Source organism: Cladosporium halotolerans (assembly GCF_011745625.1).
Source record: "Cladosporium halotolerans strain TM138-S3 chromosome Unknown Sca30, whole genome shotgun sequence".
Classification (NCBI taxonomy): domain Eukaryota; kingdom Fungi; phylum Ascomycota; class Dothideomycetes; order Cladosporiales; family Cladosporiaceae; genus Cladosporium; species Cladosporium halotolerans.
Window position 1 is genome coordinate 103,893 of NW_027191481.1, and position 23,755 is coordinate 127,647.

At 55.1% G+C, this 23,755-nt stretch overlaps 10 protein-coding genes across 10 annotated transcripts; 5 read left to right on the top strand and 5 right to left on the bottom strand.

Annotated features, from left to right (window-relative positions):
• Positions 1–1,270: 1,270 nt before the first annotated feature.
• On the bottom strand, positions 1,271–4,192 carry WHR41_07368 (uncharacterized protein). Its single transcript, XM_069375973.1, has 2 exons — positions 3,552–4,192; positions 1,271–3,491 (listed from the first exon to the last, which is right to left on the bottom strand). Exons 1-2 carry the CDS (start codon positions 4,001–4,003, stop codon positions 2,027–2,029), a joined length of 1,917 nt encoding a protein of 638 aa, XP_069227094.1. The 5' UTR covers positions 4,004–4,192; the 3' UTR covers positions 1,271–2,026.
• Positions 4,193–4,520: 328 nt separating this feature from the next.
• WHR41_07369 (uncharacterized protein) lies at positions 4,521–5,444 on the bottom strand (the record flags this gene model as incomplete). Its single annotated transcript, XM_069375974.1, has 1 exon — positions 4,521–5,444. The coding sequence occupies one exon, from the start codon at positions 5,442–5,444 to the stop codon at positions 4,521–4,523; it is 924 nt and encodes a 307-aa protein (XP_069227095.1).
• A 464-nt stretch (positions 5,445–5,908) lies between these two features.
• WHR41_07370 (uncharacterized protein) lies at positions 5,909–7,890 on the top strand. Its single transcript, XM_069375975.1, has 4 exons — positions 5,909–6,029; positions 6,087–6,629; positions 6,676–6,722; positions 6,774–7,890. Exons 1-4 carry the CDS (start codon positions 5,996–5,998, stop codon positions 7,821–7,823), a joined length of 1,674 nt encoding a protein of 557 aa, XP_069227037.1. The 5' UTR covers positions 5,909–5,995; the 3' UTR covers positions 7,824–7,890.
• A 681-nt stretch (positions 7,891–8,571) lies between these two features.
• On the top strand, positions 8,572–11,166 carry WHR41_07371 (uncharacterized protein; the record flags this gene model as incomplete). The annotated part of the gene is made up of 1 exon (XM_069375976.1): positions 8,572–11,166. One exon carries the CDS (start codon positions 8,572–8,574, stop codon positions 11,164–11,166), a length of 2,595 nt encoding a protein of 864 aa, XP_069227036.1.
• Positions 11,167–11,613: 447 nt separating this feature from the next.
• On the top strand, positions 11,614–13,407 carry WHR41_07372 (uncharacterized protein; the record flags this gene model as incomplete). Its single annotated transcript, XM_069375977.1, has 1 exon — positions 11,614–13,407. The coding sequence occupies one exon, from the start codon at positions 11,614–11,616 to the stop codon at positions 13,405–13,407; it is 1,794 nt and encodes a 597-aa protein (XP_069227039.1).
• A 104-nt stretch (positions 13,408–13,511) lies between these two features.
• On the bottom strand, positions 13,512–14,944 carry WHR41_07373 (uncharacterized protein; the record flags this gene model as incomplete). The annotated part of the gene is made up of 5 exons (XM_069375978.1): positions 14,814–14,944; positions 14,659–14,758; positions 14,457–14,603; positions 13,995–14,402; positions 13,512–13,935 (listed from the first exon to the last, which is right to left on the bottom strand). Exons 1-5 carry the CDS (start codon positions 14,890–14,892, stop codon positions 13,512–13,514), a joined length of 1,158 nt encoding a protein of 385 aa, XP_069227038.1. The 5' UTR covers positions 14,893–14,944.
• An 833-nt stretch (positions 14,945–15,777) lies between these two features.
• Positions 15,778–16,254, bottom strand: WHR41_07374 (uncharacterized protein; the record flags this gene model as incomplete). The annotated part of the gene is made up of 2 exons (XM_069375979.1): positions 15,778–15,913; positions 15,965–16,254. The coding sequence occupies 2 exons, from the start codon at positions 16,252–16,254 to the stop codon at positions 15,778–15,780; spliced, it is 426 nt and encodes a 141-aa protein (XP_069227041.1).
• A 687-nt stretch (positions 16,255–16,941) lies between these two features.
• WHR41_07375 (uncharacterized protein) lies at positions 16,942–18,593 on the top strand. Its single transcript, XM_069375980.1, has 3 exons — positions 16,942–17,888; positions 17,947–18,115; positions 18,168–18,593. The coding sequence occupies exons 1-3, from the start codon at positions 17,161–17,163 to the stop codon at positions 18,246–18,248; spliced, it is 978 nt and encodes a 325-aa protein (XP_069227040.1). The 5' UTR covers positions 16,942–17,160; the 3' UTR covers positions 18,249–18,593.
• On the bottom strand, positions 18,103–19,417 carry WHR41_07376 (uncharacterized protein). The gene is made up of 5 exons (XM_069375981.1): positions 19,251–19,417; positions 18,748–19,185; positions 18,552–18,691; positions 18,470–18,500; positions 18,103–18,412 (listed from the first exon to the last, which is right to left on the bottom strand). The coding sequence occupies exons 1-5, from the start codon at positions 19,350–19,352 to the stop codon at positions 18,287–18,289; spliced, it is 837 nt and encodes a 278-aa protein (XP_069227043.1). The 5' UTR covers positions 19,353–19,417; the 3' UTR covers positions 18,103–18,286.
• A 180-nt stretch (positions 19,418–19,597) lies between these two features.
• On the top strand, positions 19,598–21,660 carry WHR41_07377 (uncharacterized protein). The gene is made up of 2 exons (XM_069375982.1): positions 19,598–19,918; positions 19,978–21,660. The coding sequence occupies exons 1-2, from the start codon at positions 19,793–19,795 to the stop codon at positions 21,586–21,588; spliced, it is 1,737 nt and encodes a 578-aa protein (XP_069227042.1). The 5' UTR covers positions 19,598–19,792; the 3' UTR covers positions 21,589–21,660.
• Positions 21,661–23,755: the final 2,095 nt, after the last annotated feature.

Genomic DNA, 23,755 nt, shown 5'->3' on the forward strand with positions numbered 1-23,755 from the left:
ATTATGGATATGGGGTAACGATCTTTCTGTAACTCTTGCGGCGTTCGAGAACGGATTTGTTCTGGCTTCAGATCTTGCGACTTTTGTGTTGCGAGGACGACGATTGTATGGTAGCAGGATGGCCTGCTTGCTGGAGGAGGGTTCGGAAAAAAACGGATACTGTTATAATCACTGAATTACTACCCGATGTTCACCACAGACACAGCTGCTTTCGAAAACCCACCACCACTCGTCCCGTCACAGGCCCTCCGCAGCACCCTTCAAAATGCTAGCCTGAGGCTCGTCCTTAGATTAAGCTTCATTTAACCTTACCCGTCCGCCCACGCCCGCAACAAATTCCATTCATTCACCCTGCGGAAAAGAGCCTAACCCTTGCTCACTCCCCTCCCCACCCTCTCCGTCTCACCCTCCCTCTCCCCAACCGTATACACCGATCCCTCCGTCTCCCCGGCCCCATCCCTCCTCACCCTCTCGAACCCCGCCCACCGCCTCCCCTCCTCCACCGCCCGATTCCTCGCCGCAGCCTCCACCGTCGTGCCCCGCGTAGGCGTGTACGGCCGCGGCGTCGGGCTGCGCCAGCTCGCCTCGCTCCGCGCAGACCGTCGAGAGCTCTGGCCCGGTGGCGGAGGAGCCCGGCGCGAGACTCTCGAGGTCCCACTGCGGACTGAAGCCGCAGTCGAGGGAATCCCCTCTGGGCGCAGCGTCGAGGACGCGTAGAATGGCATCGCCGGGCGGTTTTGGCCCTGCTGATCGTACTGTTGCTCGCGCCCCTGCGACTCCATCTGCCGCCTCAGATCCTGCTCGTACGAGTCCAGCGACGCGAGCAGCGCCTCGTGCAGGTCTTGCGCGTCTTGCTCTTGCTGCTGAGAGGAGGATTGCGTCGCGGAGAGAGCGAGGGCGGCGGCGGTTTCGCGGCGCTCGAGCTCGGTTTCGAGGGTGCGGATTCGGGTGCGGGCGTGCTGGAGGGCGAGGGCGCGGGCGGTTGCGGGTTGAGGGTTTTGGTGTTGGGGTTGGGGTTGGGGTTGGGTGGGGTTGACTTCGGTGATGTTTTGTTGTTCCCAGGCTGAGGCGGGCGCGGTGGGGTCGTTGTTGTAGAGGGAGGCGGTTTGGGAGGTGGGGTGAGGGGGGTAGGGGGTTTGAGGGGTTGGGACTTGGTATTGGGGGATTGGTTGAGGGTTGATGAATGGCTGTTGTGGGTATTGTTGCTGGGTCTGAGTGTATGGGTTCGCGGCTGTGAAGGCGTCGTAGGAGGCTTGCTGGGGAGGTTGTCCTCCTAAAGCGCCCTGACCAGCTAACAGATCCTGATATTGCTGCTGTTGAGGGGGCAATGCTTGGTCAAAAGGCACTTGTTGCTGCGGGTATTGGACGCGTGGCTGAGGAGCAAAATCCTGCTGGGCGCTTTGCTGTCCCATTTGTGGGTGTTGAGAATACATTGCGTTGAGATCGGGTGTTGATTGCGTGGGACCGGGCATGGGCATGGATTGGCCGTCGTGCGGCATTTGCGGGTGCTGAGGGCCCGGTGGTTGATATTGGAAGTCTTGCTGTGGCCATTGAAATGGGTTTGGTTGCTGCTGGTTATCCATGGAGATTGCTTGATGGGGTTGTTCTCGCAGTTTCGTAGGTGACTCGTAACCAACTACGCTGCGAATGCTGTCTGAAAATCGGTTTGGTTGAGTAAGATGACATGGAAGTCCTTCGACGAGCATTGCAGCAAACGTCAAGCGCACTGGGTCGAGCTTCTTGATGCTATTCAATGCTGAGAAACCAGCTTGGTCTTTGGAGAAAAGTGGTGAAGAAGGAACACCAATCCGTGAATGTGGCTTTGCGGTCATCGCGATCATGTGTGCTGTTCCAGTTAAGTAAAACTCAATCATTATAAAGGGTATCTCGCCTCGTCTCATCGTATCATAAAAACACGCCAAGCAGCTATCGTAGCGACTGGCAACTTCATCAGAACCTCCGAAAACTGGTCAGTGGCTCAATCTTCTCCATGAATACAAAAATGATACTCCCTCTCAGGCAGGGCTCAATCGTCCTCGTCAACATTGAACCCGAATCTTGCGTCCATATCGCCCCTCTCACCTCGGCAAGGCAATCTGGTTTCCCTCCCCAGAACGAAATCCAGCACCTCACTCCTTGGTTCAAGATACCGTCGAGCACACCATCCGACGGGCGTTGCGTAAATCTTATTCTTCCCTTCTGCATCCAGAGCAGTTGAGCGCAGATACAAGAGCTGATTGCGGGAGTCTTCGCGCTCGTAGATCTTGTCGCTGATTCCGAAAGCGATGAGGCGAAGCTTGGCTGGAGGGAGCAGGGTCTCGATTCCAGAGGCCGAATCCGAGCTTGTGTTGGGAGGCTGCGCGGGAGGGATGATGGAGATCGACATGTCGGCGGATGGGGTACGCTTGGAAGCTAATTCGAACAGACGGGTGGACGCTGCCTGTAAGAGCTGCTCGTAGACGGAGCGCGGGAGGAGCTGTGTGCTTGGCTTATTGCTGGGCCATGTTGTGATGTGCAGAGTTACGAGGTTACGAAGCTTCGCGACCGCGTGCTCGAACGCACACCATTCCTCACTCGGTGAGCGGATGAGCGACCTGTTAGGCCATGCGCAGCTCAGCTGCTCTAGATGACTCGTGGCGGAGCAGATCTTATCAAATTCTTCCATGTCGTATACCAGTTCTTCCGCATCGCAGGACATGTCTCCAACAAGGGGTGTCGAGCTGCCCTCGCCAGAACAGTGGATGTTCAGCAGCTCGAGCGTCTTGTGGTGACGAACGATACCAGCTACGGCCGGCAAAGTTTTGACATTCTGCAGGTCGATGATCAGATCGTTGAGACCAGAGACAAGACACAAGAAACCTTCGAGAGCGAGCAGGGCTTCGTTCTCCGTATTGTCCTTGTGCTGGAGCTCCAGCACGTGCAACTTTCTAGGTAGGTGCGCCGCACGGCTGAGCTGGCCCAGGAGCGAGTCTACGCCTGGACAGTGGTAGATGCGTAGACATTGCATCTTGTGGAAGTCGACGAATTTACACCATGTATCCGCACAGTATCGAAGACTGATACGGTGTAGGCGCAGAGACGTCAAATTTTGGAATTTTGTGCAGGATTCGAATGGCATGAAGTGACCGAACAGTGTCCTTGCGAGAAGACCGGGGCCAGTGGCTGTATCATTGAGCTCGCGAACGCTCACATCGCTTCTAGACGGGCTATGATCGTCGATTGTCTCGAAATGCGCATGTATGATGAGCTCCTCGAGCTTCTCTGTGGTCTTCTCGACAAAGTAGCGGCCAAGGTTCAGACTCTCTCTATTCTCCGGATATAATGCCAGTTTGCGAGCGTTGTCGAACAAGTTCTTCTCAATGTTTGGGTTCTTCTTGAGCTCCTCAAGGATCGGACGATCCATGTCCATAGCTTCGAGCCACTTCATTCCTTTCTGCCTCCGATACAGCAGCATCATGTTCTCCGCCGAGAACGGCCGCCATGGGCACCAGCTGTCACCCAAGTTAGCAAATGTCAGGTATACACAGAGAGCGCACCGTGGCTTCTCTCACGTCTCAGTAAAGCCGCACCTGAACTCCTCGAGGATGTTCTCAGGCAAGAACTCCAGCAGCATGCGCGTCGACAACGTCGCCTGCTGCTCCTGATTGCATCGGTCTGACTTGTTGGCGAGATACAGCCGAACTTGCCGAATATGCTGGAGGCCGATATTGCGCGGGTTCAGCAGCGCCGGCATGAAGTTGTCGTTAACGCTGCCTAGGTCCAGGCTGACGTCGTGGTAGAGGAAGCGCACGGCGAGCTCGTGCAGCTCCTTCGACACGAGACAGACATTTTTGAGGTCGGATGGCCGCGTTATCTGCTCGATGATGCTGCTTTTGAGCTCGCTGGAGAGAGACTGGAAGGTTTTCTTGCTCGGTTTGGCCACGGCCGTGACCGGCATGGCAGGAACTATTGTTTCCGGCGAGGTAGTGTGATCAGTCCGGACCTGTTCGGCAATGGTACACATCTTCCGTTTGAGCTTGGTTTATTCAGCTCCAGGCAGCCAGTTAGCTTGCCTACTCGGTTCAGAGGAAGTGAGTCGTATACGCGAGAGTCGAGGTGGGAAGGACTGGTCTCGCGGGTCCTTGGCTGTAAGGGCGGGTTGCATCGGCAAGCAAGTGAACGAAGAAAGAAGGCAAAGTAATGTATGCGCTGGTGAGTGACCATAAAGGCAAGGCTGTGCCGGGCGCAGCCAGCCTGCAGCCTGCATGAGACGCGCCATGTGCGTGAGCTTTACGTTCCCTGTTTCCATTGGTGAAACGAGGTCCCCGGTCAACGCGGGGCTGTCACATGCATGACCATTCGCTGGTTGAAAGAATTGAGTACATATTCCATTTTCAGTGAATGCATCAGTACATACGCGTGCATTCCAGGGTAGTCTTACTACTATGCCGCCTTGAATGAGCACTGTCAGATAAGTGAACCATACCTGTATATGGATACGGAAAATGGCAGGGAAAAGGCAGCCATATCGTGCTCCGAGATCACTTTGAAACAGCTTGTAGGACTGCCTTTGTCTTACGATCTCTTTCTGCTGTATCGATCACACCGTACGCCTTTTCGGTTTGGCGGAACACATCATCTTGCCATGTGCGACCAACCTCAATACCGCCTTGCTTCACATCATTGTCGCTAGCATCCCAGCACTCTTGCACTGTGCCTCCAATCTTCTGCATGAAGCTTTCCAACCCACCTTCACCTCCACCAGCATGGTAGCTTTTGAAGGGGCCAGCCACAGTCCAGCGAGGGCCCATGGACGCCTGCACTACTGAGTCCAGATCTTCTACGCTCACTACTCCTTGCGCAACAAGGCTGCAAGCCTCACGGAGAAGCGCAAACGCGAGACGGTTCGCGACGAAGCCGGTACACTCCTTCCGGATGACGACAGGCACTCGGCCCAAGCCTCTCCAGTACTCCAGCGTCCGGTCAACTACTTCTTGAGAAGTCACAGACGATGGAACAACTTCGAGCAATGGCATGATGTGCGGCGGATTGTAGGGATGTACGACCACCAACCGAGACTTATCTTGCATGTCCTTGCTCTGCTCAGAAGCCACTATGCCGGACGTGCTCGACCAGAACAGCGCAGCTTCCGGCGCGTGCTGCTCGATCTTTGGCCATATGCTCCTCTTGAAGTCTGCGTTCTCGGGCCCTTGCTCTTGCACGATACTGGCATCTTTGACTGCTTCTGCGAGGTCTTGAACAATTCGAAGGCGGCTCAGGCAGTCGGCTTGGTCGACGTCGACCAGATACCCTGGGAGCTTGGACTCGATGTATTGTTCAAGGTTGGGTCTCGTATCGAAAATGCTGACATTGCTCCTGGGGTTTTTGGTAAGGTGGAGAGCGGCAAAGGAGAGGCCGATCGTGCCGGCGCCAATTATGGCCACTCGATTGTTGGAAGTGCTCATGACGGTGCAGCGTAAGGATCATCGGGTATGCGGAAAGACAGGAAATGCTAACCGCTGTTCAGAACAGCTCCAGGTGAGATGTGGGGTGACTGGACATGACCATTTAACCGCCGAGATATCCAGTTCTCTCACCTTGTCGGAGCTCTACCACAGGCCCTCCAACCAATGCTACAAAGCAGTCAAGATATGAGAAATGGTATCTGATCAGATTCCAGTCAGGTGTGACGCTACACAAGATGTCCACTCGTGTAACTTGATCTCTTGATCTGTTTTGTGTCGCCAGCGCAGAGGTGGAGTCGATCAAGCTGTGGTTCGCTTGCCCCACCTCTCCGCATCTCAGCGGCGTTCTTGTGCTGCCTTCTCCAACTCCACCTGCATCTTCCATGACCGAGGCACAGAGGATGTCCAATGCGGGCACCACGCGCAGCCGGCACCCACGCGACCTGCGCCGTAGAATCAAAGAAAACTATCTCTAAGTATCGCTAAACGTTTTCGTTGTTACACAGCATTCTCTTACTACACAAGTTCCATCTACATCCTCTAGATTGACCATGCCGTTCCAGAGCTTACAGAACGATATTCTACGTACGGAAATCCTTACAATTGCATAAAAACTTGCCTCTCCGTTGACCTCTTCCCTAGTCCCCCGCGACCTAACAACATGGCAATGGCTCTTCGAGCACCCAACGTACTCGCCCATATCCCGCTACCCATCCTCGCAACTCGCCGGCTACACAAACGCCATCACGAAAGAGCGCCTAAACTGGCTCGAAGTCAAGCAAGCCGCGACGCACATCAGCACCGCGCTCGTCAAACGCTATGGGCTTCAGCCCGACAACACCGTCGCGCTCTTCAGCCAGAACAGCATCTGGTACCCCGTGGCGATGCACGCGACGCTGCGCGTCGGCGGCAAGGTGTCCGGCGCGAGCCCGGCGTACAACGTCGAGGAGATGACTTACGCGCTGAAGACGGCGGACGCGAAGTTCCTCATGACGCACCCGAATAGCATGCAGGTGGCGACGGAGGCGGCGAGGAACGCGGGTATTCCGAAGGAGAATTTGTTTTTATTGGAGGGGAGTATGGATGGTTATACGACTATCAAGGAGTTGATTGAGATGGGAAAGAAGGAGGGAGAGCAGGTGCCGTATTACAGGATTCCGGAGGGGAAGACTAACTTCGACATCTGTGAGTACTGTGGAATGACGCATCAGAGCGATTGCTGACATTACAGGTGGTTTCTTGTCGTTCAGTTCCGGGACCACGGGGCTGCCTAAGGCGGTAGGTCGTATTTCTTCTCGTTAGAAGGTGGCAAGCACTAACTTCTTCAAGGTCATGATTGCACACCAGAACGTGATCGCGCAATGCCTCCAGATCATCCAAATCACGCCCTCAGACCTCAAGCAAATCCTCGCCGTCCTCCCCTCCTTCCACATCACAGGCCTCGTCCACGCGCTACACCTTCCAGCTCTCATCAACGCCGAAGTGATCATGCTCCCCTCCTTCACCATGCGCTCCATGCTCGACACCGTCGTCGAGTACCAGCTCAAAGAGCTGCTCCTCGTTCCCCCCATCCTGATCCGGCTTGTCCGCGACCCCATCGTCGATGAGTACGATCTCAGCTTCTTGCGCCGCTTCTCCAGCGGCGCCGCCCCGCTTAGCGAAGAGATCCTGCAGCTTCTCAAGAAGAAGTTCCCGCAGACGGGCTTCAAGCAGGGCTACGGCATGACGGAGTCCTGCTCCTGCATCACCGCGCACCCGCCGAGCTTGTACGACTACTCCAACGCGCACGCGGTCGGCACGGTGTGTGCGAGCACAACGGTGAAGATCATGAAGGACGACGGGACGGAGGCGGGCGTTGGCGAGCCGGGTGAGATCTGGGCCAAGGGCCCGCAGATTGTGATGGGGTATTTGAATAATGAGAAGGCGACCCGCGAGACGTTCGATCAGGACGGGTATCTCCATACGGGCGATCAGGGCTCTATCGACGAGAGGGGGCTTATTACGATTACGGACAGGATCAAGGAGATGATCAAGGTGAAGGGTATTGGTGTCGCGCCTGCGGAGCTCGAAGATCTGCTGCTCGGCCATCCGAAGATCAGCGATGTTGCTGTGCTGGGCATCAAGGACGACTACTCGGGCGAGGTGCCCAAGGCGTACATTGTGCCGAAGAGCGGTCAGACGGCTGGGAGGGAGCTGGGTTTGGAGCTGATCCGCTATGTGAAGGAGAAGAAGGTCAAGTACAAGGCGGTCAAGGAGATCGAGTTCATCGGTGAGATCCCGAAGAGCGCTTCTGGTAAGATTCTGAGGCGAGTGCTGAGGGATAAGGAGAAGGGTGGGGAGCGAGGTGTGGTGGTGAGAGAGGAGAAAGCGAAGATGTAGATGGTTTGCGGAGTTGATGTTGCTGTTTAGACACGTCTGTCAACACAAGTCTCTATTGCACCGTGCGTCCAACCGTTCCAGGCTCAAGATGGACATCTTGCGAAGTACATCGGCGTGTGGTGCGGAATTCCAGGTTCAACACAGCACGTCCAGTACGACGCGTGGAAGCTTTCCCCGGGCTTTGTTTTGACGTCACGTGGCCACCCCGTCGCCGCTTGCGCTGGCTCGCGCAGCTGCCCCACGCGGCGCTGCCAAGGGCCTGCGGCAGCATATAAAGGCTGAGGCATGCGCCTCGCGACTGGCCCCGGTGCCAAACAACGAAACGCCTGCGCGCATCCCATTCCGCCCGCCAAACACACACCACACACCACCACCCCACCGCGCACACCCGACAATACCTCCTCCAGCCAACAATTGCCACCATCGCCCTTGATCGCGTGCATCCCGCCGCCTGCGCGCGTGCTAGCTCTCCGCATCCAGCAAAGCGCCTCTGGAAGCTCGGAAAGCAAGCTCCCGTCCTACCACTCGTAGCATCTGGCAGTGCTCACTCCGCACTTGTGAATGAACGTGCCTCTTGCCTCGTGACGTGTAGATGGCTGCCGCCTACATGCGGCTGTGAACCACACCACGCGCCTGCCTTCCCTGCATTCCATCGCGCCGACCAAATGCCCCGGCCAAAGCATGTGACCGACCAATAAACTGCGCCAACCCCAACCCAAACCCACACACTCTTACCTCCACCACACCAATGCGTCTCTACACCCCCAACGGCCTGCTGTACCCCGTCAAGGTCACGCGCCTGTTGCGCCAGCCCGGCGACGAGATCGAGGAGAACGCGCCGCTGTTCGACTACGAGTACAAGTCCAAGGTCCTCGAGGGACACATCAACTCCAAGGGGCATTTGGAGGACAAGCTCGTCGAGCGGACATGGCCGGCTACCTTCGAGTCGGAGCTTGAAGGTTCGCTGACCTCGCTGAATTTGACCGTCGGCCAAGTGCTGACCGGCAAGACTTTGATCGCGGACATCGAGGAGACCTGCAAACATGAGGTGCAATTCGGAGGCCTGTGCGCCAACTGCGGAAAGGACATGAAAGAGGTAAAGAGCTACAACTCTACTGTCAAAGGAACGGACCGCGCTACAATCAACACTGTACACGACAGGCATGGAATGCACACCGTCCTGGTTAGCCAGGATGAGACTGTTCGCGCGGACGAGGAGGCCAAGCGCCGGTTACTGGATCAGCGCAAGCTCACCTTGGTCGTCGATCTGGACCAGACTGTCATTCAATGTTGCGTTGAAGAGACGGTTGGAGAGTGGAAGAGCGATCCGTCAAATCCAAACTTCGAGGCGCTCAAGAACGTCGCGTCCTTCCGCCTGCCGCACGACAGCAAAACATACTACCTCAAGTTCCGGCCTGGCCTTACAGACTTTCTAGAGGAGATGTCGAAGTACTACGAGATGCATGTCTACACTATGGCGTCACGCGATTACGCTCAAATCGTCACCAACCTTATCGACCCTGGACGCAAGATCTTCGGCACACGCGTATTGTCAAGAGATGAGAACGGGCCCGAGATGAGGAAGGCCCTGAAGCGTTTATTCCCCGTGGACACAAGCATGGTTGTTATCATCGACGATCGCGGAGATGTCTGGCAGTGGAGTCCCAACCTCATTAAGGTGAACGCATACGACTTCTTCGTTGGTGTCGGCGATATCAATAGCAGTTTTCTGCCGAAGCGACAGGAGTTGGAGGCCAAACCGAAGCAGCCTACGCAGTTCGAGTTGGAGAAGGCACCTGATGGCGTCCAGGCCGACGCACCACCAGCCGACGGCCAGGAGCCTCAGGGTGCGGATAAAGCTGCCAGAAAACCTTCCGCGCCATTGACACCGCCCCTCACTCCACCTGCAGCAAATGGCGAGGTATCGGCTGTCGACCTAATGGTTTCCATGGCTGGAGGTCAGGATGACAACTCCATGGAGGAGAAGAAGCACGAGCACGATGAGACGTTAGCATCACAGCTCGCGGACAGGCCGCTGCTTAAGAAGCAGAAGATCCTTGATGCTGCGGACGAAGAGGCCAAGGAAGGCAAGGATTCACCTGCTGTGGAAGAAGCAACTGAAATTCTCAGAGAAGAGGGAGAGAAGAAGGAAGCGACACCCCACGATCATCCCAAGTACCGACACAACCTTCTCCAAGACGACGACACGGAGCTCACACATCTCGGTAATAACCTCAGGAGTGTCCACGACGCTTTCTTTGCGGATTTCGAGAAGGGCGTGTCCGCGGGTGACATTGGTCGCGTTGCCGAGCTTCGCCCTGGCAAGAGCAAGAAGCAGACCGTGCAAGATCTTCAGAATCTCCCCGATGCGGCCGTCATCATGCAGGCCATCAAGTCACGTGTCTTGGGCGGAGTACACTTGGTCTTTTCGGGCGTTGTGCCTCTAGGCGTCAATGTCCACACTCACGACACCGTCATTTGGGCGAAGACTTTCGGCGCTACAGTAACAGAGAACATCACCAAGAAGACCACCCACGTCATCGCCAGTCCTGAGAGGAGAACGGCGAAGGTCCGCCAAGCTGCTAAGAAGGGCGGCAGGATCGCAATCGTCAGCTCTGGATGGTTGTTCGCGTGCTTTTCGCAATGGGAAAAGGTCGACGAGAACCCCTTCAGAATACACTCTGATGCGCCTCTAAATGGTGCTGCGGGTCTACCGGGCTTCGAGGACAAGGAAGCTGGCACTTTGTCGTCTTCAGACGAAGAGGCTGCTCTCACCGAGACAGAAGCCGAGAATGAAACCGACGGCGAAGCAGTCAACGGATCACAGCCAACACTTGAAATCGACACCGATGTCGAGGAAGAGCTGGCAAAGTACGCGCCACACGACGGACGTGCCGACTCGAGCCCAACCGAGGAGCAGCAGTCAGAAGACTGGGATGCACTACAGGCTGAGCTGAACGAGTTCCTTGGCAGCGAAGCCGAGGACAGTGACGCTCCTGACGAGAGCGATAACGAATCCAGCGCTCTATCTTCGAATAACTCGACGCCAGGCAACCATAAGCGCAAACGCGACGCAGAGGCCGACGAGGCTCCTACGACAAACTCAGAAGGAAGCAGATTGCAGAAGAGGAAGAAGGAGGCAATGAGCAGGACGACAAGCCTGAACAACATGTCTTCAGCCGGCAACCTCGACGGCGCAGTCGCAGTAGACGAGCCCGCGGCAGCCGATGACCTCGGCGGTATAGACGAGGAGGACGGCGACGACGTCGACCTAGAGGCCGCGCTCGCTGCTGAGCTGGAAAAGGACGACGACGACGGAGGCGAGGCGGAGGGCGAGTCTTGATTTTCTTTTTGGAGATCCACACGCATTTTGGCGCATCGGATCTTTTCAGCGAGCGAAGCGAGGTGGGAGGTTCTAGGTTATTTGTTTTTCTTGACGGCGTTCAATAGGCGGCGTCCAACAGACTTGCGGCCGGATCTTGAGATCCCGACTCTGACAGGCGTTGCTTACAGTTGTATCAGACAGCATTCTCCTCTACATTTTCCGCATACTGCTCTTCTCTCACTTTGATTCAACGAACGTTCATTCAAGATGCCTAGGCAGGAATCCTGCAGATCATGTCCCGCATCCGTGGCGGCTGTGGAGGACCTCGGCTCGTGTGAGCAGCTCTTCTCGACCCACATTTCTTTACTGACCTACAGTCCAGTACATTCAGGTATCGATGGTTTCTTTTGGGGGTAGGATTAAAAAAAACAATAGATTTACGCTGCCGAAACTTAATTCGACACAATGGGAGAAAATGATCGAAAAGACGAATCGCTCTCGCCTAGAGACGACACAGCAAAAGCAACGAACCGCGTTGCCCAACTCTCAAACCACCTCAAACAATCAAACGAACAAGAACAGCAAGAACCCCAACCAACCAACCCCCGCCGCAGACGTCGTCAGAAATCCACCTCCACCGACCTCCCCGCCGACTGGAGCGACATCCGCTCCCAACTCTCCACCCTCCGCCACCTAGCCTCCACCCCCGACCCCACCCGCCAGGGCTACATCCGCCAAAAACAGGCCGGCAAGCTCTGGGTCCGCGAGCGCGTCGACCAGCTCCTCGACCCCGGCAGCTTCCGCGAAATCGGCAGCGCCGCGGGCTCCGTCGAGTGGAAGCAGCTCGACGCGCTCCGCGAGGAGCCCGCGGCCTTCACGCCCAGCAACAACGTCCAAGGCTTCGGGCGGCTCCGCGGCAGGGAAGTCGTCTTCACGGCCGACGACTTCAGCCTGCGCGCCGGCCACGCCGACGGCGCCATCTGGGCCAAGACGACGTACCTCGAGAAGCTGGCCGTCGCGCTCAAGCTGCCGATGATCAAGCTCGTCGACGGCTCGTCGGGCGGAGGCAGCGTCAGCACGATCCGCTCGACGGGCTTCTCCTACGTGCCGCCGTTCAAGGGCATGGACGCCATCATGGCGCAGCTGAACGGTGGGATCCCGAACCTGGGCGCCGTGCTGGGGCCCGCGATCGGGCTGGGAGCGGCGCGCGTCGTCAGCTGCCATTTCTCCGTCATGGCGGCGGACGTCGGGTCGCTGTTTAACGCTGGGCCGCGGGTTGTTGCGGGCGCGACGTTCGAGGAGGGGCTGAGTTTTGGCGAGTTGGGCGGTCCCGGGGTGCATTGTGCGAACGGCACGATTGATAACATGGCGGCGGATGAGGCGGGGGCGTTCGAGCAGTTGAGGACGGTGTTGGGGTTTTTGCCGAATTGTGGGACGAGGGTGCCGCCTACGGTTGCAGCGGAGGATCCCGTGGAGAGGAGATGTGAGAGCTTGAGGTCGATTATTCCGCGCAGGAGAGAGAGGATGTACGATTCGCGGCGGCTGGTTGCGACGGTGGTTGATGAGGGATCGTTCTTTGAAATCGGTGCCCTTTGGGGACGGACGGCGATTGTTGGTCTGGGTCGTCTCGGAGGCAAGCCAGTTGGAATCATTGCTAACAACGCTGAAGTGTTGTCTGGCGCACTCGATGCCGCGGGTTCGCAGAAGATCCTGCGGCATCTGAAGTTCTGCGACGTCTTCAACCTGCCCATCGTACAATTCGTCGATGTGCCGGGTTACGCGATTGGAACGGTTGCCGAGCGACAGGCGACGATGCGGTGGGGAGTCGAGCTGACGAAAGCCTACTACACGACGACAGTGCCTATCTTTTCCGTCATCGTGCGGAAAGCCTACGGCGTGGCGGGTAGTCTGATGCTTGACGCGCGCGACCCTCACATGCGCGTTGGCTGGCCGTCGGGAGAGTGGGGTTCGCTGCCATTGGATGGTGGTATTGATGTCGGACATGCTGCGGAGCTGAAGAAGATCGAGAAGGAGCAGGGTTTGGAGGCGAGGAAGGCGAGGTACAAGGAGCTTGATGAGGAATACCGGCGGCTGATGAACCCAGTCAGAACGGCCAATCACTTCGACATTGAGGAAATCATTGACCCAGCTGATACGAGAGCTCTCGTGGAGAGATGGACGCGGCACATGTATGAGAACGATTTGCCGGAGAGGGTCTCGTTGAGGCTGGTAGGGAAGCTGCAGCCTACTTATGCCTGATGGCTCGTGTTCATATATGGCAGATACAGACATGTTACCTGCTATCTGGTACACTTATCCTCGACACAGTGCAGTGTGCTCTAAGCTAGAGGTGTAGATTCCCATCACTTCCTGCCGCGATAGAGTGCTCCCAGCCAGATGGGCCGTTTCTTTGTCTCAACTTCCGACGAAGCAACGCGGGTATTCCCAGCGGCAGCAATAACGCCTTCACCCTTTGCCTCACCAGTTTCGACATCTGCCCTTGCAGTTTCCGTTTCCGCCCCTGCGTTTTCTTCCGGATGATTCCAAAAGTCATACTTCTCTTCCTTCCGACAGCAGCCGGCAAAGTCGAAAGGATCCATGAGTTGCCAGTACCACTTACGTGGATCTCGCCAGCCTGGCCCCTTCAGCTCCGTCACGCCGTCGGTCGAGAGGTAGATCTTGCTGTCTTGTGGAAGCAAGCGGCCAGGGTGCATGATGTTCAGCATGACTGAGTTGGACAGCATGAGGAGCACTTCAAAGACGTAGAAGTAGGCCTCATTGGTGTTGCTGCAAATACTGTCAGTCTTTACTGAAATCCTTTGGGATCTGACCGCAGAGAAACTTACAGCTCGCCGGCCCAGCCTTGGAAGAGCTCGATGATTCTGTAGATGCACCGAATGGTGATCAACGCCGCACTGGCGTACATCGTCCAGACGACATTGCGAAGATTTTTGGTCAACAAGTTGGCGCGCTTGACTCGTCTATGCCAAATTGCAAGAACGACGAAGTAGACAACAAAAGTGCATGCTTGCAAGATGAGCGCGATCTTGACAAGTATCTGCCCAGCCAAATGCTCGGCTGGACTAGCTGAGGTGTTGGCAGACTTCGACGCACCGTTGGCTACAAAAATTTCGATGAGAAAGTCTATCCCGATAAACATCGTCAAGATTCGACCTGGGTGCAGAGGCGAGAGCCAAGGGATGTAGTAGAGTGTGCGGGCTAGGATGAAGTACGCTGCGCCGGAGTATATGGGTCTGAGTCCAGAGTTAGTTTCAGACATTTCAGAGATCAAAGTGGGATGAACGTACGGTCCGGAGTAGAGAAGTACAATACTCGCGATCAGGTAACCAAGGCTGTCAATATAGAATGCTCCGACTTCGCGCATGGCCAGTCCTGCGACCATCAGGAGAGCGCCGAATGGAATGAGAATGGTTATCTTCCGTGACTTATAATGCCTACAAGTACTGTCAGTATATGTACGCTTCATCGAATAGTACTGATTGTACGCACTGCGTCTGCCAGGCATGTAGGATGCCTGACGCAAGATAGGCGGCTGCGAATATCGGTGGAGCGATCTTGTTGGGTTGGTAAAACCAGACACTGCCAGGAACTGCAAGCCGTGATCAGTTGAGATCCTGGTGAGGTAAGGATTGATTAAGTCATACCATAAGATTCCCAGTTGTTTGCAATCCCCGCCGCAATCTCACCGTCGTATGAGGATGAACCTCCACCTCCTCTGCTCATGGTGTATGCGGGCAAATATGATACTTGTTCGTACGTTGTATAGCCTGTTTCCCAGTAGCAACATCGAGATAGAGGAAGAAATAGAGCACCCAAGACCGTGGAACACCCCTCAATATATACCTACAAAGCAGGGGCGGTACGGTAGCTTTCATACGGGCTCCGCGAGGTGAAAACCCCTGTCGCAGCACCCACACAACCAATGGTCTATTATCTTCTGGGAACGTATCTTGCGGCAGTGCAGCATATCGTCAGGAGACCGGAAAGCCATGTGCCTCGATTGTCGCCTAAAGAGGCAACAAAGGAGGATGCGGAACGAGACGCGCAACGAGCGCGCAACGACAAAGCGAAAGCGCAACGAGCCTCAGGCGAGCTTGCAGGAGCTGAATTACGGTGGCGCCCTGGTTGAGGGCAGATGATCTTTAAACCTGCCGCGGCTGTTGCTTCGAGCGAGGCTAGTGTTGGGGTGGTATTCATCGCAGTGTTGGGGCCGTCGTTTTTGATGTCGTTTCGCGACTCGCGAGATGGACGAGGCACTTGCATCCAGTTGCCATTTCCCCAGCGCACAGCCATGCTGAACTCTTCATCATCCAATCCGTCGAAGATGGCCGTGATGCACCAAGAATCCTGGTACGTTTCTGAACCTGCCCATGCGTTGCCAAAAGGAATGTCACTCTCATAGGAGGGGCTGTGTCCATATTGAGAGTGCAAAAGTGAAGGTCTTACCCGGAATCGAACCGGGGTTGCCGGAATGTGATACTATCAGAATCCGAAGTGCTAACCGCTACACTATAAAACCAGAGGTTATAGGCTGCTTTGCTTGGAGGTAGAGCGCGTTGCATAAAATATATTTGTTTTGACAGTGGTGCACGTCCTAATATCTAACATTTATCTGTTATCGAGAGCACAAAGAAACTCAAATATATGCCCGTCAAGATCCGCAAAGCTCCCACCGTACATTCCAGGCATCTCCATTGCAGTGGTCACGCCAGTCTCAGCACCTGCGGTCTTCGCTTGTTCGAGTCTAAAGAGAACATCAGCGGTGACTGGGGATTTTCGATGAAGGAAAACGAACATCTTGTCGACGGCATATTTGGTGGGCATCGAAACGCACAGGATGACCTCTGAGTGCGTTTTGGTATCACCCAATTGACGCTTGTCACCCAGAAAGAACTTGAAGAAGCCGTGAGTCGCCAGCATAAGCGTGAGGGGCGTCTCGGTGACACTCGAGGAGAGAGTGACCATCGCGGCTTTGTCATTCGAGTACTCATGGTTTTGTTCGAAGCCGAGGGCTTTGTAGAATTCAAGGGAGGTGGATAACGATGCAACAGGCAAGTTGATGTACAGCGTGTTATTTGGAGACATTGCGATGGTATATCACGTGGGCTATGCGTGCTTGGTGTGGAGGGAGGTGTTGTCGAAAGCAATTTGGTGTCCCGGCAGACTCATCTCTTATACTTGTCGTTGAGGACCGTTGTTCTGTCCTTTTGGCTACGTCCCTTCCGACGGTGTCTCGCTGAGGCTGCCTATCGCTGCCTAAAGGTAAGATGTTTTGAGTTATGCCAAGCACCATTCAAGAGGGGTGGTGGTGTGATATCGCATCATCCTCTCAAACAGACACCGCTCGTTAAGCTCAGACTAGCAACTGCATGGGATGAAGTCTTCACGTAGTCCGCGTGACTCGCCAGCGCCAATGGCCCTCCTGTGGTGGTACCTCTGGTTGGGAGCTTAGGAGGGTTCTCAGACTCGGATCGACGAGCCAGGCAGTAGCCACGCTTAAGAGTAGCTCGAGAATTTCGGAGTAGTAAGTATATTGGGTTTTCCGTAAGGTATGTCATTTGTGGCAATGCCGCTGCTACCTCTTGCGCATGCTATTGATGTCTGCTTTGACGCCATTCGGAATCGCAGTTTGCCGACGTTCGGATGTTTGTCAGCGTGCTTACAGTTCCATGGAACTCATCCATTCCGCACTTAGAATACATTACACATTGCCGTAAGTTTGCTAGATTTTGGCCCATCAACTTGCAATGGCTATATGTGCAGGCCTGCGGAAATGGGTAGTCCCATTGCCGCAAAAGACCGATCAAGCCTTACCCCAACCCTAACCCTTCTAACACTTAAACACAAAGCTCGGCTCCCCAACAGGACCCAAGTATTGCCCGATCACTTACTGACGACGGAATAATATGGAACACATCAAGTCCTCGTAATACTCATCAGTTGACATTTCTAAGATCTCGAGGAAACTGATAAAATACTCTGCAACCCAAAATGTCAGCCAAATCTGATCATACCAACATGGATGACGTCCGCGACAAGACCGGCGCGTTCAAACGTCCAGACGCAGCCTTTCGAAACTGGATCTCGTCCGAGACAGGCTCCCGGTTTCCTCCCGAAAAGGATCGCTACGTCCTTTATCTCAATCGTGGCTGCCCTTGGGCCCATCGAGCTAACCTTGTCCGCAGCCTGAAAGGGCTGGAAGATATCATCCAGCTTGTCACAATGAGCTTCAACCTCGGACCGGAAGGCTGGACGTATGATGGCTCAGCTGGATCAGACCTCAAAGACCCACTGTACGGCTTCACAAAGCACAAACAGCTTTACATGAAGGCCAACCCGGACTACGCGGGCAGGTACACCGTTCCGGTGCTCTGGGATAAGAAGGAAGAGACGATTGTGTCGAACGAGTCGAGTGAGATCATTCGCATGTTCTACTCGGGGTTTGACTCCTTGCTACCGGAGGAGATGAGGGAAGCCAACAAGGCCGGTGGTGGTCTGCTTCCGGATGACCTGAAGGATCAGATCGAGGAGCAGAACTCTTGGGTGTACGAGCAGATTAACAATGGTGTCTACAAGTCCGGATTTGCCACCCAGCAAGGACCGTACGAGGAGAACGTCACGAAGCTGTTTGCCGCTCTTGACCGAATGGAGAATGTGCTAGCCGACTCCAAGGGGCCATTCATCTTTGGAGACCGCTTGACTGAAGCTGATATCAGACTGTCCGTAGACCCAGCAGTGGGGGATTAGTTCAAGATAGATTCACTAACATGGCAACAGTTACACGACCATTGTACGCTTCGACGTAGCGTACCATACGATGTTCAGATGCAATCTGAAGATGATCCGGCAAGATTACCCGCACATTCAGAGGTGGCTACTCCAGCTGTACTACGATGACAGCGATGTGACCAGAGGTGCTTTCCGCAACACAACTTATATCGACGCGGTGAGTCTCTTTCTCTTGGATATATTCGAGTTACGTAGCTGACTCAAAGAAGATCAAGCAAGGCTACGCAAATGCCACGAAACTGCCCATCGTCCCAGTCGGGCCGCTGCCTCACATGATGCCGAAGCCATGAGTAATGCCTACAAAATAACGACTCTCAATGAACCTGTTTCACTCTGCTTTCTTGGCCTGTTCCTTGAGACCAGGTGCTGTAGTCCCCGAAGTCTCCAAGTCTGCTGCCCAAAGAGCAGCACCGCAAGTGTTGGTGAATGCGAAAAATATGCCAGCGATCGGGACCTGTGTCAAGGTCGTTAGTGTGAGCAAGGCGGCGACCGAGTGTATGAGGATGCTTACCATCTCAAGGAGAACAGCAGGAATTCCGAAGCTGCACATGTGTCAGTGGAAGTCAATGATATGTCAAGTTTTTTTTCCTGACCTTGTGTATGCAGCCTTCCTTTCATCAACATGTCTCTCCTTCTGAGGGCCACTCATACTCTTGAGCTGGAAGTAGCGCGAGTGTGCCTGCGGGCCAAACTTCTTGCCTTGCAGGACAACAAAAGCAACAGTTCCAACAACCTGCAAGGTAATCAGCAAGACTGATATCAGCTCAAAAATGGCGACGATTCTCTTACAGGAATGAGGTTCAGCGGCAGGTACATGAAGTACCTGATAATCGCCTTTGGGGTGAACTTGGCGAATGGCTTCCCAGCCAGCTTGCCGAGCCTTGCAATCACATCTCCAGCTCCGCCTCCCTTTACCTGGCGCTCCTTGGCGACAAGCGCAGGGTGACCACGCTCGACCAAGGTGCCATCGAAAGTGTCGATCAGACTATCCTCGATGATAAGGGCTTTGCTCAGAACCATGGTGAGGGTGCTGGATTCACTGAGCACCAGTAGAGCAGCAGATATAGCGGCCAGAGGTCCTGAGGTGAAAGCCATGACTGCAGCCTGAGGGAGGTATGTGAAGACGAACATGAACGTCGTCACACCTAGGCCTAGGGTGATGGTGGGAGCCAGCTTCTGAACGAGTGGAGACCAGAGGCTGCGGTGGGAGACGTAGTAGAAGATACCCTACACAACATCAGTCTCCAGTCAATTCAAATCAAATTGTACACACGAGGCGTGTCAGTCCTTACCTTGATAGGGTACATGTACGCGCCGGACTTCAACCCATCATTGGCAAGCTTGCGGACGTTCTGAACCTCTTCCTTCGCGGTTTCCTTGACCTTGGCCGACATTGTGATGAATTTGTGGTAGTTCGTGAGCTGGAAGATGGGAATCGAGCAAGTCAAAGGTGGAAGTACAGGTACGGCACGTCTTGAGATTCCTCTTGTGCCGTGTTCTCGTGTCTCTACCTACGTCATCGTGAGGCTCAGGCGCTAGCGCTCAATTCGGCTGGTCCAGAGCTTCATGGCCTTTCACGTGAAAGAGATGTACCTCAATCTCAATCATGAGATTTACAGAGGAGACTATGGCCCAGTTATCTGATTCGTAGCACAGTCCGCGTCCATTTTCACACTGTTCATCCTAGGCTCGTGATGAATGGTTGCTGTAGACTCACATCAGCCCGGTGACCTCTTTCGGTCGACTTTCCCTTGACTCACACCCCACCATTGGTATAAATCTTCCCCGCCAACAATCTCGCGCTTGAATCATAGCGAAGTGCAACACAACCAAAATGTCCGACAAGCCTACCGAGAACGTGGTGCCCGTCACCGAGGCCCCGAAGGACGCTCCCGCCGCCGAGGGTGAGAAGGGTCCCTCCAAGGGTGCCCTCAAGAAGGCCGCGAAGGAGAAGGAGAAGGTGGGACAATCTTGCGATTAACGTGGGCGCGAGGACACGTGCTGACCGAATATCTTCAGGCCGAGAAGGCCGCCAAGCGCAAGGCCGAGGAGGAAGCACAGAAGAAGGCCGCCGACGCGAATGACATCTCCAAGGAGGACTATGGCGAGCTCCCCATGCTGGGCTCCCAGCCCTACGTGCCGCCGACTGAGAAGGTTCCCCGTGTGAACCTCGCTGAGGTTGCGGAGGAGTACAAGGACACCTCTAAGATGGACGAGGCTGGCGGTCCTCAGATCGTCTTCCGCGGCATTGTGGAGAATGCGAGAGCGCAGGGTGCGAAGCTCACCTTCATCACCTTCAGGCAGGGTCTGGACACCATTCAGGCCGTCGTCGCAGAGAGCGAGACTCTGAGCAGGCAGATGGTCAAGTTTGCTGGCAAGATCCCGGCCGAGAGCGTCGTCCTCGTCCACGGTCTGGTCAAGAAGCCCAAGGAGCTGGTTAAGAGCACCACAATCCAGCACCTCGAGCTGCACGTCAAGAAGCTGTTCGTCGTCGCTAAGGCGGACTCTCAGCTGCCCATGCAGGTCACCGACGCGGAGAGGCCTATTCCTGGTGATGGCGAGGAAGAGAAGACCGAGGATGACGGAAGGCCTATTGTCACTCTCAACACCAGACTGAACAACCGTGTCATCGATCTACGCGGCAAGCACAACACTGCCATCTTCACCATCAAGGACGGTGTGATTGCCCTCTTCCAGGAGTTCCTTCGCAGCAAGAAGTTCGTCGGTGTCAACTCTCCCCGCCTTCTGGGTGCCCCCTCCGAGGGCGGTGCCAGCGTTTTCGAAGTCAAGTACTTCAACACCAAGGCCTTCCTCGCACAGTCTCCTCAGCTTTACAAGCAGATGCTCATCGCTTCCCGCTTCGAGCGCGTCATGGAGGTCGGCCCTATCTTCCGTGCCGAGAACAGCAACACTGCCCGTCACCTTACAGAATTCACCGGTCTCGATATGGAGATGGCTTTCGAGGAGGACTACCACGAGGTTGTTGGTCTTCTCGAGGAGCTCATGCTGTACATCTTCAACGGCCTCAGGACCCGCTACGGCCGCGAGACCGACCTCGTCCGCAGCATCTACCAAGTCGAGGAGTTCAAGCTGCCCGAGGCTGGCAAGGTGCCTCGTCTGCCCTTCAGCGAGGGTGTGCAGATGCTCCGCGACGACGGCGTCGAGATCGGAGACTTCGACGACCTCAGCACCCCCGACGAGAAGCGTCTCGGCGCCCTCGTGCTCAAGAAGTACGGCACCGACTTCTACGTCCTCGACAAGTACCCTCTCGCCATCCGTCCCTTCTACACCATGCCCAGCGCCGAGACCCAGGCCGCTTACGACCCCAAGAACCCCAACGCCGGCACCTCCAACAGCTACGACTTCTTCATGCGCGGCCAGGAGATCATGTCCGGCGCCCAGCGTATCCACGACGCCGCTTTCCTCGAGAAGCGCATGCGGGAGTGCGTCACTCCCGTCGACCCCAAGAGCGAGGGCCTCAGGGACTACGTCAACGCTTTCAGATACGGCTGCCCGCCTCACGCCGGTGGTGGTATTGGTCTGGAGCGCATTGTCATGCTCTGGCTGGGTCTTCCTAATGTCAGGCTGGCTAGTCTGTTCCCCAGGGACCCTAGCAGGCTCTCTCCTTAAGCTCTGTAAGAGCTGTCATGGGTTTATGATGCAAATAGAGATGCCATAAAAGTGTTCGAATTTCCTGATCCATGCTTTCGAACCTGGTACCACGTAATGCTGATTGAACGTCATCTTCCTATGCCACGCCGGCAGATCTTTCATTGCCATGCCTCCTCAACATCGCGGCATCGTATCGTCAACTCCTGGCTCTGATTTGGCAATGCCTTAACGCGACGTAAAAGGCTTTATGGTGCCCGGAGAAGCAACATTTGAAGTTGTACAGGGTTGCTGCAGGTACGTAATTCACATGTATATTCTTTCAACAAGAGCGTCTCAAGCTGGAATTACCTAAAGCTGATGAATTTGAGTCTACACGTAATCTTTGAAAGTTTGAAGGTCAATTGTTTCTGCTCTGCGTGATCCCCGAAAGTTTCATGGTCAGTGTTTCTGCTCTGCGGGACGATCACATGCAAATGCTTCGCGCTTGACTTGTGATGCACATGCAAACAAAAGCAACAAATACTCGTCCTCGTCCGCTTCACTCGCAGAGCTGATCTCTTCCCACTCACATTAACCTCGACTGCTCTCTGCTCTCTTCAACTTTCCGTCCCCCATTCTCGGTACTGGGCTTCGATTCAGCCATGGTAATCAGTATCGTGACTCGATATCATACGCTTCTACGCCTTTCGAAAACCCAACAAAAAAGTGTACACATGGTCGGCATCCAGTCGCCAAGCCAAAGCCATTGCCATTTCCTGGGAAAGCGCGAGACTCACGCGTTGGTGACGCGCGGACGACGCGACGCCTTGGCCCCGGTGGGTGTGCTTCATACAGATCTTGGGCGTCTTCCAGCGCGCAACAGCCTCCGCTCCGACGAAAAGATCGTGCAACCATTCCTCTACACAAGCCACGCGCTGCATCAGTGCCATCGCCGTATCTATCATTCGCACTGGTACGCCTATCCTATCGCTTCCACACCTTGTACGTACGCATCTGACGGGTGAAGATAGGAGACGCGTCACCTTGGCATATCGCCTCGGAAAAGACCGCGCACCGGTGAATGCCATCGCTCTGAACAGTTGCCGCACTGGTAGGCCTACTCCCACATCTGATATGTACGCGTCTGACGAGCGAGCATTGTAGACGCTCCAGGCACATCGCGTCGCACACGTACGTGCACCGCCTCACGATCATTTCATCATGGCCCCCGAACGCAAATACGGCCAGCTCCAAGGACAGCAACAGCTGCAATTGGCAGTACCCGGAAACGCATACTACAACAAGTTCAGGGGTTCAGACCGGATTGAGGCGATGAACAACGATTACGCCTTCGAAGTCAGGTCGTTGGCTGAGACGACAGACGAACTCAACGAACTCGACAAAGAGGAGCGTGGAATGAAAGAAGCGCTCTATGCGCGGGTCCTTGCGCTGCGCTCAACGCTGGAATCCGCAAAAGAGAAGCTGAGCCGCGAGAAAGAACCAGTCGAACATCTGAAGAGGTTGCTCGCAGATCTGACGGGAGACAAGGAATGCGATACAGCGCCGGGTCTGCGGAGCAGGACAAGCGAGTCTGTGTGCTCTCTGACAAAAGAGCGGGCAATGATGCAACGGTCCTACGATGATGCCATCGCTAATAAAGAAGAGGAGCTTCAAATGCAGCTTGCCGAGAGAGACAGCAAACATCGGAAGCAGATGGACCAACGCGACGAAGAACACAGATCGAGCCTGGAGGTCGCTATTTCTCAGCGGGAACAAGCCCTTGAAAGAGCACAACGGCTGTCCGAGTCCAGGGTCACGAATCAACGCATCATCGAGAACCTTGAAGCACAGGTCAAGAGTCTTCAGCAAGAAGAAGAGGGATCGAAAGAGCAACAGAGAAGGGATCGGAAGCAAATTGAAGACTTGGAGAAGGGTTCCAATTCCATGAAGGACTCGTTCGCGAACGAGAAGCATCAAGCACTGACTGCGCAACGTGCGCGATCGGACGAGAACAAAGACAAGGCTCTGCACGAACTCCGTGCAACGCTCGAGCGGCATGCGCCGAGAGAGAAGGATCGCGCTCTGTCCAAACTCCAAAACGACTTGTCCGAAAAGCACAGTTCAGCGCTTGAGGAGCTTCGCGTGGAAGTTCTAGCGACTGCGACGAAGCAAAAAGACAAGGCGTTGCTGAGACAGAAAGACGCCT

Excerpts from the sequence above, each read along its gene's own strand:
- WHR41_07376 (XM_069375981.1), bottom strand. The coding sequence starts at position 19,352 with ATGTCGGCCAAGGTCAAGGAAACCGCGAAGGAAGAGGTTCAGAACGTC. Across the intron at positions 19,186-19,250 it reads CGTACATGTACCCTATCAAG|GGTATCTTCTACTACGTCTC; the intron begins GTAAGGACTGAC and ends GATGTTGTGTAG. Across the intron at positions 18,501-18,551 it reads AGGAAGGCTGCATACACAAG|CTTCGGAATTCCTGCTGTTC; the intron begins GTCAGGAAAAAA and ends ACACATGTGCAG.
- WHR41_07368 (XM_069375973.1), bottom strand. The coding sequence starts at position 4,003 with ATGTGTACCATTGCCGAACAGGTCCGGACTGATCACACTACCTCGCCG. Across the intron at positions 3,492-3,551 it reads AGGTGCGGCTTTACTGAGAC|CTGGTGCCCATGGCGGCCGT; the intron begins GTGAGAGAAGCC and ends CTTGGGTGACAG.
- WHR41_07370 (XM_069375975.1), top strand. The coding sequence starts at position 5,996 with ATGCCGTTCCAGAGCTTACAGAACGATATTCTAC. Across the intron at positions 6,030-6,086 it reads CTTACAGAACGATATTCTAC|TCCCCCGCGACCTAACAACA; the intron begins GTACGGAAATCC and ends CCTCTTCCCTAG. Across the intron at positions 6,723-6,773 it reads CCACGGGGCTGCCTAAGGCG|GTCATGATTGCACACCAGAA; the intron begins GTAGGTCGTATT and ends AACTTCTTCAAG.
- WHR41_07375 (XM_069375980.1), top strand. The coding sequence starts at position 17,161 with ATGTCAGCCAAATCTGATCATACCAACATGGATGACGTCCGCGACAAG. Across the intron at positions 17,889-17,946 it reads ACTGAAGCTGATATCAGACT|TTACACGACCATTGTACGCT; the intron begins GTCCGTAGACCC and ends ACATGGCAACAG. Across the intron at positions 18,116-18,167 it reads ACACAACTTATATCGACGCG|ATCAAGCAAGGCTACGCAAA; the intron begins GTGAGTCTCTTT and ends GACTCAAAGAAG.
- WHR41_07377 (XM_069375982.1), top strand. The coding sequence starts at position 19,793 with ATGTCCGACAAGCCTACCGAGAACGTGGTGCCCGTCACCGAGGCCCCG. Across the intron at positions 19,919-19,977 it reads CCGCGAAGGAGAAGGAGAAG|GCCGAGAAGGCCGCCAAGCG; the intron begins GTGGGACAATCT and ends GAATATCTTCAG.